This window comes from Triturus cristatus, chromosome 5_2 (genome assembly GCF_964204655.1).
Source record: "Triturus cristatus chromosome 5_2, aTriCri1.1, whole genome shotgun sequence".
NCBI lineage: Eukaryota > Metazoa > Chordata > Amphibia > Caudata > Salamandridae > Triturus > Triturus cristatus.
In genome coordinates this window covers 615928263-615942631 of record NC_140588.1, presented here as the reverse complement: position 1 = coordinate 615942631, position 14369 = coordinate 615928263, and the positions used below count along the sequence as shown (strand labels likewise).

At 42.6% G+C, this 14369-nt stretch overlaps 1 protein-coding gene across 2 annotated transcripts in view; it reads right to left on the bottom strand.

The window, feature by feature from the left end:
* The window catches only part of LOC146829075 (glycine receptor subunit alpha-4), a 787414-nt gene that overhangs the window by 321821 nt on the left and 451224 nt on the right, over positions 1–14369 (bottom strand). For both annotated transcript variants that reach the window (XM_085606653.1, XM_085606652.1), the window contains exon 3: positions 8590–8657. In XM_085606653.1, coding sequence (XP_085462779.1) covers positions 8590–8657 — 68 coding nt within the window. The remainder of the gene's footprint in view (positions 1–8589; positions 8658–14369) is intronic.

Sequence of the window (14369 nt, the reverse complement as noted above, 5' to 3'; positions counted from 1 at the left end):
GAAAATTACCTTATGCTAGTGTGTGCCATGGGATATTATCGTTCAAACCTCCTTTATCTGTCCCCAGACGGTAAATCCAACGTTGTTCCTTTTCAAAGAGGACACGTTCGGCATTGTTGCTTTTGATCTGTAGACTTTCCAAGATTACCCAGTTTAAATCGCTGGCACTGTGGTCGTTTTCTATATAATGTCTGCTCATTTTGGTGGTTAGTCTTTTGCAATTCACATTGCTTTTGTGTTCACCGATACGTTGTTTTATCTTGCGACACGTCATCCCAATGTATCTTAGATCACAGGGGCAGGTGATCATGTAAATTACATGCGTGGTGTTACAATTTGTGTGTTGGCGCAGTGTCCAAGTTAGGTTGGGGAGAAGTTGGATGGTTTTGGTGATCTTAGTCAGATTGCACACTGAGCATGTACCGCAAGGATAATGTCCTATGATTGGTTCTAGGTTCCATGCTGCAGTGATCGTTTCTCTTGCTGTGTTTGGTGCCGGTCTCGTGTGCACTAGAAAGTCTTTGATGTTCTTTGTTCTTTTGCTTGCAAATCTAGGTTTTGGCCATTGTAATGTATCTGATGTCAGAATCCTCCAATTTCTGTTGACGATTTTTTACACTGTGTTCGTTATTGTGTTATATGTGGTAACACAGGTCAGTAGGTCCTCTGGTTCTTCTCGTGTGATCATTTGTAGGAGATTTTCTCTTGGCTGATTGCGAGCTCTTTTTTGGCACTTGTTGATGGTTTTTGTTGGGTAATCTCTTCTTACAAGTTTGTCTCCCAGTTCTTTTGCTTGTGTCTTGTAATCCTTAAGGTTACTACAATTTCTCTTCAGTCGTAGAAATTGACTGTACGGTAAATTGTCTCTTAAGGAACGGGGATGAAAGCTTTGGTATGATAGTATGCTGTTCTTTGCTGTAGGTTTGAAGTATGTTTAGGTCTGTAAGATGCTGTTCTCCGAGTAGACTGTGACGTCCAGAAAGTCAAGTTGTCTCCTGTCCGATGTACACGTAAACTTCAGGCATTCGTCTCTGGAGTTTATCCAACCTAAGAATTCTTGTAGGGCTTCCTCAGTGTCCTCCCAGATCATGATGATGTCATCAATATAGCGTCTCCAAAATCTTACTTGTGTAAGATAGGGATTACTGGGGTTCTGTATGTGTTGTTGATCGAAATCACTCACATACAGTCCCGCCACACTAGGAGCAAATGTGCTTCCCATAGAAGTTCCGTGGCGTTGTTTAAAAAGGGTACCATCATACTCAAAATAGTTTTCAGTGAGAGCTAGCCTGCAGCACTCTAACACGAAATGTCTTGGTGTGGTGTAATTCCAAGTTTCTGAGAATAGGATGTTTTCCAAAGTGTTCAGTGTCTTCTGTTGTGGGAGGCTAGTGTAAAGGCTCTCTCCATCCAGTCCTACAAGGTACATGGTGTTCTCATCATAGGATTGGCCTCCTAGTTGGTTCAAGAGGTCTCGTGTGTCTTTCAAGTACGTGTGTGTGTTTTGTACTAAGGGTTTGAGAAACTGGTCTGCAAATTGGGACAAAGGTTCTAGTACAGAACCAATCCCTGAGACGATTGGTCGTCCTGGTGGTGGGACTCTGTTCTTGTGCGTCTTAGGTAAAGAGTAGAAATAGGGTACCTTGGGACATTTTGTCCTAAGAAAGTCTGCCTCATGTTTTGATATCCATTGGTTCATTTGTGCCTCTTCTACCATCAGATCTATGGTTCTTTGCAGTCTCTTAGTTGGATCGCTACCAATTTTCTCGTAGAATTTCTGGTCTGAAAGTAGGTCCAAGCACTGTTTGTCGTCTCCCTGTTTGTCAAGGAGGACAATGCTTCCTCCTTTATCCGCCGGTTTGACGACTATATTATCATTTCTACTTAGTTCTTCCATTGCCTGTTTTTCTCGTCTTGTGATGTTGCTATAAGGTTTTTTGGACAGGGGTTTGATGTTATCTACTTCTTTCATGATGGCCTGTTCAAAGGCCTGTATTTCGGCGGGGACCATGTGGTTAGGGGGACAGAAAGTTGATTTCGGTCTCAGGTTTGTATCACTTCTAGGGGTCTCACTCTCTTTATTGTGGTAGTCTAAAGGCTTTCGTCAGGACCGAGTTAATAAGAGCCCGAAATCAACTTTCTGTCCCCCTAACCACATGGTCCCCGTCGGAATACAGGCCTTTGAACAGGCCATCATGAAAGAAGTGGATAACATCAAACCCCTGTCCAAAAAACCTTATAGCAACATCACAAGACGAGAAAAACAGGCAATGGAAGAACTAAGTAGAAACGATAATATAGTCGTCAAACCGGCGGATAAAGGAGGAGGCATTGTCCTCCTTGACAAACAGGGATACGACAAACAGTGCTTGGACCTACTTTCAGACCAGAAATTCTACGAGAAAATTGGTAGCGATCCAACTAAGAGACTGCAAAGAACCATAGATCTGATGGTAGAAGAGGCACAAATGAACCAATGGATATCAAAACATGAAGCAGACTTTCTTAGGACAAAATCTCCCACGGTACCCTATTTCTACTCTTTACCTAAGACGCACAAGAACAGAGTCCCACCACCAGGACGACCAATCGTCTCAGGGATTGGTTCTGTACTAGAACCTTTGTCACAATTTGCAGACCAGTTTCTCAAACCCTTAGTACAAAACACACCCACGTACTTGAAAGACACACGAGACTTCTTGAACCAACTAGGAGGCCAATCCTAGGATGAGAACACCATGTACCTAGTAGGACTGGATGTAGAGAGCCTTTATACCAGCCTCCCACAACAGAAGACACTGAACACTTTGGAAAACATCATATTCTCAGCAACTTGGAATTACACCACACCAAGACATTTCGTGTTAGAGTGCTGCAGGCTAGCTCTCACTGAAAACTATTTTGAGTATGATGGTACCCTTTTTAAACAACGCCACGGAACTTCTATGGGAAGCACATTTGCTCCTAGTGTGGCGGGACTGTATGTGAGTGATTTCGAACAACAACACATACAGAACCCAGTAATCCCTATCATACACAAGTAAGATTTTGGAGACGCTATATTGATGACGTCATCATGATCTGGGAGGACACTGAGGAAGCCCTACAAGAATTCCTAGGTTGGATAAACTCCAGAGACGAATGCCTGAAGTTTACGTGTACATCGGACAGGAGACAACTTGATTTTCTGGACGTCACAGTCTACTTGGAGAACAGCATCTTGCAGACCAAAACATACTACAAACCTACAGCAAAGAACAGCATACTATCATACCAAAGCTTTCATCCCCGTCCCTTAAGAGACAATTTACCGTACAGTCAATTTCTACGACTGAAGAGAAATTGTAGTAACCTTAAGGATTACAAGACACAAGCAAAGGAACTGGGAGACAAACTTGTAAGAAGAGACTACCCAACAAAAACCATCAACAAGTGCCAAAAAAGAGCCCGCAATCAGCCAAGAGGAAATCTCCTACAAATGATCACACGAGAAGAACCAGAGGACCTACTGACCTGTGTTACCACATATAACACAGTAACGAACACAGTGAAAAAAATCCTCAACAGAAATTGGAGGATTCTGACATCAGATACATTACAATGGCCAAAACCTAGATTTGCAAACAAAAGATCAAAGACTTTCTAGTGCACACGAGACCGGCACCAAACACAGCAAGAGAAACGATCACTGCAGCATGGAACCTAGAACCAATCATAGGACATTATCCTTGCGGTACATGCTCAGTGTGCAATCTGACTAAGATCACCAAAACCATCCAACTTCTTCCCAACCTAACTTGGACACTGCGCCAACACACAAATTGTAACACCACGCATGTAATTTACATGATCACCTGCCCCTGTGATCTAAGATACATTGGGCTGACATGTCACAAGACAAAACAACGTATCGGTGAACATAAAAGCAATGTGAATTGCAAAAGACTAACCACCAAAATGAGCAGACATTATATAGAAAACGACCACAGTGCCAGCGATTTAAACTGGGTTATCTTGGAAAGTCTACCGATCAAAAGCAACAATGCCGAACGTGTCCTCTTTGAAAAGGAACAACGTTGGATTTACCGTCTGGGGACAGATAAAGGAGGTTTGAACGATAATATCCCATGGCACACATTGGCATAAGGTAATTTTCAAACCTTTATCTATTTCCAGGACACACAGACTGAATACGACTAGTGTCCCCTTTCACTGCAGTCCCCAAACACTGTGCCAATACATCTAATTGCAGGAGAGGACTTCCTTGGTTGATTCCTGACCAAATGCACCAACAATAAGTTGTCGTTTGTCGACCGAGACATGCCCTCCCTTACCCACCACAGCAACTGGTACACTAGAGGAGACACCACTTTTTAACATTAAATTTTAATACATTTCGTCCCCTCCCATGGCTTGAAATTCATGCCAACCACCGCTGCCAACCGCAGGTATTCAACAAAGTCTTTTTTCCATCTCCACACCGATTCTCTATGTAAATCGGAGCTGTAAGCGGTCCCGCGTCACCGGGGGTACCGCGAACAGAGCCAGAACAAGCAAATGACTTGACGGAACCGGTAAGCTCCAATGGCCGCCGTCAGAGGTACAACGCTGCACACAAAAGTAAGGCGCCTCTAATCCTTTAGACATCCTGTTTTATCTTGTTACTTTAGAAATAAGTGCCGTATGTGCCGTTGGGTACCTCCAGGAAGTGCACAACACGCATCTATAAGGTAACGATGTATTCTTTCCTATCATGCTATTTGTTATTATTTAAACACGACATCGACAGCGAACTAATTCCTGTAAGCAGGACCACATGACATCACATTGATACGCCACCTTTTATATTCCAGCATTGTGGAGACCACATCAGCATAGGGCCACAACCGGCATTGGTGGTTATTTGTTATTTGTTACTAAATGTACTGGGCGCACACCTTTGGTGTGCACGCACGTATTATCTAGATGCGGCTATCTCATAACACTATTTACTAACTGCACCTTAAGGCGGTTACAGAAACACCCGATATTGTGAGAATATACGACATCAAGGCGCTATTTTAAATGAGACAAACGCTTGTTGCTTCAAATTCAGTCCCTCTATCTTCACATAGCCACCCTCCTTTCTCGCTCCATTTGCCCAGAATGAGGAAGCCAATAGTTCATGTAGCTATTAACCTCACTACATGTTGACCACAACAGTAGCTCCACAAGTGAGTCACTTGAGACATAAAATATGTTCTTTACAGTATATTTATGTAATTAGGATTATCCGAACGCAATTGTTCTCCCTTTTCCATTAGGTACAGATACCATGGATCTGACCTCTAGACACAACTAGTGGATAACTTCCACTATATAAGGAGCCACAACGCGACTTCTTTATTAACTCGGTCCAGACGAAAGCCTTTAGACTACCACAGAAGGCTGAAACATGTTGACCCTCGACATTTGAAAGTACGGTAGACCAGTAACTCGGTCTTCATCCGCACTCCAACTTTTAATTTCTCTTATCAATATTCTTCAAATAAAGATTCACCAGAAAAAACGATTTTGAGAATTTTAACCTCACTACACCTGAGCACTATCACACCCTCTTCAATTTTTATGCCTGGACGCTACTGAAAAACCAGTCGGTCTTCCTCCTGGCGGAGGTCAGCACACATACAAATAAAAGACCCTATGATGATGCTGTACTAGTACACACAAGCGGTGACCCAGTACATACCGCCATTTCCACCTGTGTACAGTTATGAGGGTTCTTTTATGACGGAACCAAGACCAAAAAGACCCTGGCGATACAGGACAAGTGGTCCATTCTTTATTGATTTTTTGCATTAACAATTGGAAGCCGAATGGATCACAGCTTCTTCTCCCCCCCATTGATTATATTGTATCATAACATAACAACACATTTAAGCTCAGTGTTAGTGGATTAGGTTGATGAGTGAGATGTCTAGGAGATCTTGAATCCCTCAGGATTGTTAGAGACTATACTGCTCTTGGTACCTGGAATGACTGACCGTGATAGGGTACCTAGCTCAGCATTCTGGCCTTAGCTAGGCATGAATTGTACTTTGATGTTGAACACTGGGGCAAAAAGGCTATATACATATAGGAACAGGAAAGTTGAATAACTTGGTTGCTAATCACACCAGCAACCTTCAAGGCCTAGTGTGCTGATAATGGATATCCGGGCCCTGTTGAGCATCATTCTGCATTGGATGTTCTTTGAGCAAAGGAACTTGGTTTTTATCGAAGGATAGACACAGGAGGTGGTCTTCCTTCAATTTACGTATTTTTGATTGAGCTTTTAGGGTGTCCTTGTTCCTGTGCTTGTTGTTGCAGAGTGGTTTTATTTATTGATTCTCTTTCCTGGTTATCGTCATATGTCAGAGCCTCAGGAACTTCCTCCAAGGGGATTACTATTATTGGGTAGTTAGATGAGAAAGAATCTGAAAAGGTTCCTCTGGAGATTTCCAAATTATCAGCATCAGGAGACAGTCCTCAATAGTTGTTGACCTAGTTTATCTCTTGTAATTTATCTGAGGTCCTGTTCTGCATCAATAATGCCTCTGCTATAATAAACATATTGTATGGAGGCTGTGTAATTAGAGGTATCGCGAATGAGATCCAGTCTATTTGAAATGGTTGGTTGCCACGTCCCCCTCCCACTTTAGTCCCTTTATACCATTCAATACCTAAGTTGCTCCTTTACAGATAATATATATATTTTTTTATTTAGCAACCATTGTGTACAGTTAAAATGAGGGGCAATGAGAAAAGCAGCTGGTGTGGGACAAGCATTTTTGTATAGCTGTGGGTGTTTAAAGTAATATTTAAATAAACCAAATATTAGCAGCAGGCTTTTTTCATCCACACCAAACCAAGCAGCTGTATAATGGCTCAGTGAAGTCCCACAGGCCACACACAGTTGCATCCAGAATGTGGAGTGCAATTGAAGTTCACCCTCTGCTGGTGGTGTTATGAAGAAGCACTGGTTAGTTAAATTGCTTCTCAGTGCTGCCAGCTACAGCTGTAACGCTCATAGGCTCTTTTCAATCCGGGTCACACGTGACATCTTGTCCTAGCTGTCCTTCATAAATGTTTTGTATAATAACTTTCTCGAATTATAAAAATGGCAGCAAATAGTAGAAATATAACTGTACATTTATGAAACGGTCCTAATGTTAATCATTGAAGACTCCGCCTACGATTTTAAAAATATATTCTTGCAGACAAGATATGCTTTGCTGTGACAAAAAATGCCACAATAAGGGGCACATTTATGTGCCCCTTGCACTGCTAGAGCGCCACATTTTGTGACGCTCTGGTGGCACAAACCATGAAATCATATCTATGAGGCTATGAAAAGACACTTTGCATGGCTTTTAATTGCCTCATAGATATGGAGTAAGGCAAGGCAGAGCAAAAAGCTGCATTGCCTTACACTGCACTAGAGAGGCGTTCCATGGGCGTTGCGTGGGTGTTACCATGCAACACCCATGGATTTTGACGCTTCCCCAGATTTACAAAACCATGTAACCCTAGGGATGCGCCAAAACCTTATGCCTCCTGAGGTGAGTTGTCACGTGGAGAAACAGCTTTATTTTTCCACATTTATTCCTCTTTCCATGTGTGCTGCATTCTGCACCATGCATAGAAAGAGAAAAAAAACTCCCAGAATTGTTTTAGTGCCAGAATGTGCCCCTTCCTGCACAAAAACAATCCTGCCAACAACACAGGGACCCTTACACCACGGTGCAAGGGTGCTTGTGTTTGCACCAGGCTGCTGAAATGGCACTAGGGCAGGGTGAAAGGACAGGAATGCACTGTATTGGATAAATACGGCCAATTCCTGCCCTTTCACTTTGGGCAACGCAGCATGGTGACTTGCTGCTGTGATCTATGCCAAAACCTCATAAATCAGGGCCTAAGTATTTCTGGTCAAGACAGCTAATATTTCTGTTGTCGGGAGACAAGCACAGGTTATGGGATTGTGTCAGTGCTTAATTTGAGCAGATGGTTTCTAGTGCTCAGCACCAGCACTTAATTGTGAGCCACCGGCACTATGACAGTCTGCCACATGGTGTCGCAGTCTGTGTAATTTAAAGATGAGCAGAACAATGGCTGTTTATTGATTCCAGCTTTGGGGGCTTTGATTAGTCTGACTAATCACACTTGTAGGAGTGTTATGGTTAATAGTTGCATAGGTATTTCAGTTGGCAGTGCTAGCAAGGTAATGGGTGGTCAAAGCTGCAGTAGCCTACCGGCGAGGACCCTGGCACATATTTTGTTACAAATTAAGCACTGGGCACGTGTGGTCAAGCCTTTACTTCCAACTACTCCAACATGAATCTGCTCTTGCTAATTCAAAGTATATTCTAGAAATAAAATGATATGAAAATACTAGCTGTCAGAAAATTGCAAGTAAAAACAACCACATTGCTGGTGTGAACTGTGAATACTGTACAGAATTGTGTGTACTGTGATATGTTTTGCACATCAGATTTTGCATTTGTTGTCAAATCTCAGTAACAGTCAAATTATTAAGAACTGCTGAAAGGAATGTACTTAACACAATCCTACCATCGTAGTCTCTGTCACCGACCCAAAACTGTTGATGAAAATGTTGCATGTGACATTGACAGGAGGCCCTGCAGGACAACAAATTCAAGACAAGAAAACACAATTAATTTAATAAGAACATGTGAAAGTGATTATTTTCTCCTGTAGTAAAAAACACACCTGTAAACAGTACATTTCCTTGACTTCCCTTTTTCATATGATATGCTGTACATGGAGGAGGGAGCAAGAAGAGCGGAGAGAAGAGTTTGAAAGAAGGGAAGACAAGGGATAAGAGAGAAAAGATAAGGAAGGAAAATACAAGGAAGGAGAAGGGTGTAGAGGGAACCAGAAGGTGAGGGAAGGAATCCTATTGAACTTTTGCAATTGTTCAAATGGCAGGTGTATAAGGAATAGTAACAGCAACAGAATAGGACAGAAGATGACAAGAGAGGAGAGCTGATAGAGGAGAAAAGAAGCTAGATCTGTGCACCTCCATCCACATAGATCCCCACCCACTTGGGCTAAACAGTTACCGCAGCATGCAAATCCCCAGACAGAAGATACAGCTTTCTCCGATTGTCAAATATAGAAATGCGTTCTGCTCAGCAAAAATAAGGTTAAATATGAGCTTCTTATGCTGTGTTGCAACACACGGCAGAGAAAATTATTCAGATAGCACAAGTTGTATGGCATTTGTTGTATATGGCTATCTTGCTTCATCATTGTATTTTGGAATATTAATTATCGTATGGTAAATCTGTATAATCCCACATTATAGTTTTATTTGGGAAATTGTTGTATCATCATGTGGAAGTTAGATAAAATTGCATTAAATATTTATAGATATAGTAAAGGTGATTTATGCTTGCTCGAATATTACAGCTGGTGACAACCACATATTTGTTTGTTAATTTGGAAATCCTACTCATGGTTAATTCATGTTAGTGCAATGGTGGGGCAGTCAACAAATAATGGACTTGTAAAACGCACCTTCCCTCACTCATTTTTAGGTCGAGCCTATAGCGGCAGCACGCATGCCCTGCTTGCTTTGCGAGGCATGCAGTATTCAGTATGGAGTGGAAGCTCGGTGGAAACTCCGCCCACTCTCCACCCATCTTTTTCATCGGCTTTTGTATTAAATGCTGCCTTCCGATTGGATTTAGGCTTGTTAGTCCCTCCCTAAAACGGCCATGTTGTCATTTGTTTCCTTCCATGGCTACTGTCCCCTTTACTTTGACTTTTGCACAACACTACTTTCTTCCCGTGCCCACTCCCTGCAGTCCATGCCTTCTCGCCCGTGCCCCCCTCTTTGTTCGTGGCTTCCGCACTCCCGTTTGCAATGCAATAGGACTTGCGTAATTGTGAGTCCTATTGCATTGCAAATACTTGTTTTGAAACCCTGTACCCGCTCTTGACGCCAGTGCAACTCTCTCTCGTTTTAAGAGGGCGATGTTCAGCGCAACATTGTGAGTCTCTTCTATGCACCCATGTTCTCAGAGCAGCACCTGACGTACACTGACCACGTGTGAGCAGGCAATGTGCCCACCTATCCAGGACAGACACTGTGCCCCGATGCAGTTACCCCGGCCTCGGGATAAGGACTCCTTCAGGATGGTAACAACCACTTTAAGATGATTTACTATTTAAAAGTTAGGCTGTGTGGCCAGGACAGAATGCCCCATGTGATTTTTCTTTAGTCCATGATGAGGAAAAGTCTGCGTCTTTAGATCGGGAGTTTTGATCTATTCTTTAATTCGTTTACAAGTGTTTTCTTAAATATATAATTTCAAGTCCTGTTTTCGGCCGTGAAGTGGGGTTTCGTCTAACGGAAGCCTCAGCGACTGCCAGTCACCAGGGACAGTCCCTGTGGTCCCACTGGACAAGGGAGGAGTGACCCCGTCGCTAGTGCATGGCACCAGTAGTGTGCAAGGTAGCAATGGTGAACATCGCACACAGTTGGAGAGCTGGGTGGCACGGCCTCTTGTACGAATGTTGTATATACGTCCAACTGATATTTGCACGGGTGTTATATGCTTTAAGGACCTGCATGGCTGGTCTTTTACATCTCCTACTGGAAACCCTTTCTGCATCTAGGACGTATAGTGAGTTGCAGAAGATGAAGGAGGCGTAATGTTCCAGAATCTCACTCGTTGGTCACCGGGACATACATTGTAATCTAGCCTTAACTTTAAAATTGACTTACCTACTATCTCGTTTCGTATATTAGACTGCCCATGCACGCCTTAAGCATTCAGAGATATTTTGAGTGTGCCACGAGGGACCTAAGTCTTAGTAGGGTGTTTCGGCTGCAATGCTTGTGTTCTAAAAGGCACGAGAACCCGAGAGTTAAAGCAAATGCATGCCTTGGGTGTTTGCGGTTGGACAAAATGTAAGCTCCTCACATGGTGCTTTATATTTTGTTGTGGTGTCGGAAAGGTGGTTTATGAACAGGTGTTTTTCATTTGTAACCAGTGTCATTTTAGTATTCGTAAATTCTGCGGTTTGAGCCATGTAGCCCTGACTTGCCTGGAGGAAACTGTTAAACCTCACTCTGAAACATTGCTGTCACTTGTGTGTTTGTGTGTGTGCTCTGGGGGGGTGGAGTGGCAGGTTTGGGTCGCCTACTCGGAACCTTGGTTTGCCGGTTGCTTTAAGACCCAACAGTGTGAGCTAAACTCAACATTAAATGTGGAATGTGGTTCTACTTCATCTGTCCTCCCGTGAGGACAGACGGCGTAAGCCATTGGTCCGAGCTGAGGTCACTTGGTTCTCTGTTCAGCACTTATGTCTTAGTTGTATTCCATTAGTTCTCGTTCATGAATGAATTGGGATTAAATGTAACCATATTTTGTATAAATCCACTTACTAGACCGCCTGCGTATACCTAAAGCGGTGCATGCAGCGATGAAATGCGGTATGTTTATTTTATTGTTTTTGGGAACGTTTAGTGTTGACTGACACTGGTGGGAAGTCTATGATCAGCTGAGTCATTCTGCTGGCATCATATGCCTCCTTGGACAATTAACCAAGTCCTATAACGTCACTTCTGCTGATATCCAGTGGGTCTCCGAATCTGTCATTGGTATTAAAGCTAAAGTCACCAATGAATGCCATTTAAGTAGCAAAACTGCGAAAGACTTTGACCTGCTCTTTGTGCAGGACATGTACTCTCATATGTCCACAAAACTAATTTTCTACACAGCATAGGTCAGTAAAATACCAGAATCACTTTAGCATTCTCTAGATTCCAGTCCATAGAAATTGTCTTCCATGAGCACTGGTAGACAATAATATTTTTTTCAAATCTTGTATTTTCAGTGATATGGCACCGAAGGCTATACCATTTCCCGCTGTAAGGAGATATTTCTTTCCATGTGTTCCCATACCTGGCATTTCACGCAGTTTGGTGCTTATTTTCCCTCCATGTTAAAGAACAGTAGATGTTTTAGCACCCAGGCTTATGTGCTGCATAGCAAAATACATATAAGGTCCCAAAGGCGAGATCGATTGCATTGCAAATGCTTGTTAACTTGAGTAGGCCCCATTCACTTCACAAGAAGGTAGACCTACAACCTTTTGTACCCTCTTAAAAAGTCACTCCAAGGAGAGTCCACTGTGGTAACGTTTGAGGACTGCACTGATGAACCATGCCACTTCGGTGGCTTGTGGTCACTGTCCTTTCTAGGGAATAATCCCTATGAGGGATCACCTTGTTTAGCTAATAAATACATTTTTCTTCACCCTCTCTCACTGTAAGAGAATCTAGTGAACTTGGCCTTATGTCAAGGTATCTGTTTGAGGTATTCAAATTAATTTTATGTTACTTATTCCAATTTCCTACATTTTACACCTCAGGTAAGCTATCAACAGCTATTAAAAAGTGGCCTTGTCCATTGTGAGAAAGTCATCCTTTTGGCCTTGATCACCCTTTGCTTGATACTGGTATTAACTGACACCGATTGTGCCCGGGGCTCTGCTTACCAGACCCATGGCCAGTGCTCTGCTTTAAACGAATGTGGTTGTTAGGTATAATTACAATTGACAATGATAGACCTCTGTAAATCCCTAGTATATAATAAGGCAAAGGGATCCAAACTCCATATACGTCCCTAGTATATAATGGGACAGGAAGGTTAGGAGGACCAGTAGATTTCCTGCACTGGAGTGTGCACTGCTATGTTGCCTGCTGTCATTTTAAAGGCAGCCCTGCTTTGCAGGCTGATGTAAAATTAAATTATATACAAATTCAGCTTTTGATTTAAAAGTTCTTCCAAAGTAGTAATCTACCTTATTTTTACATATAAGTCACCCCTAAGGTCTCCCCTAGGTGCCACAGGGGTGGGGTGTCATGTAACTGTGAGCAGTGACATTATAAAATATATTATATAAGCCCAGGTGAGGGAAAAACTGCCAAATTTGTTTTCCCTATTGTAGATAATTGTCTCCATTGGCTAACATGGGACTATGTTATTTAAGTATAGATATTGACAGGAGCAAGCTAAAAATGTCAAATAAGGACTTAAAATGATTGTTATGATAAATCCAACAACTTGCCACTGTTAGATTTAAAATAACTACCACAGAAAATAAGTTATTAAACTTTCTTTTCAGCCAAAAGGAAAGGCCGGCACAAAAAGTCAGTTGGAAACTGCCATCGTAATCCCTCGGCCAGAAAGAGGCGGCCGGGGGATTACTGTGTGCCTTCCGAATGGTGGATGGGCTCTCTGAGCCCATCATAAGCCATTCGGAAGACTGGTTCGGATTCCCTTCCGACCGAGTCCATCGAAATGGCTCGGTCGGAAGGGAATCCGAACCAGTGATTACGATGCGGGCAGGAGGGCTCCACCGACGGCCGTAGCCCTTTGCGCCCGCATCGTAATCAGTCCCTAAGTGCAAAGGTAACATTTTGACCGGGCCCCCCGCTTCATGTATCCAACCAGGGCTCCATCACAGTCCGCCTCAAAATTTGTCTTTGTCCCAGTCAAGCATGACCAGCGGTCCCAATTTGGCGCTATAGTATTTTTAAGCACAAGACAGTGTTTATTCTCACTGCATTGGATGTTTGTCATTTTGGTGTCTGTTTGTTCATCATAATATTGCCTATTTATATAAATCTGACTTGTATTTTTACTGTGTGTTGTGTCTTACTTATTTAATGCATTTTGTGTTTTTAAGTGCTTTACACCCCTGGTTCCTAAGTTATATCTGCCTGCTCGTTGCCAACTGCCAAGGGTTGAGCAAGGAAATAATTTATTGAGACCTTGACTGACAATTTTATTGTGTTTGTGGCCTTATTACTGGCGATAAGTCACTACTTATCACTACTAATAATCCACTTTCCAGCATCAATATACTCCACACCCAATCCCCATACATTCACAAATAAATAAACAGCCCATCAAACCTGTCAACACAGACACACACACACATACCCTCTCAGAACAAACCTACAGAACACACTCAAGCTCATCAGTGCAGACTCTGAAAAAAGGACTTGTACACAGTGAACATGTGATCACATCTTCCTCTGAACACACCACAAAGAAAACAATATGGACCTTGCCCTCTCCTTCATCCACACCCTTCAATTAGACGTGCCACATCACAATCTAAATTACACTACACATTTCAGACTAGCACATTTGCTGTCAACCAAAGACCTTCATATAGTTGTCCTAGTCATTCAAACACTATTCCACTAACACTATGTAACATAACATAACATGTGTATTTGTAAAGCGCACGTTCACCCCAGCAACGGGGCATCTTGGCGCTGAATAACAGATGTTTATTGTTACCCA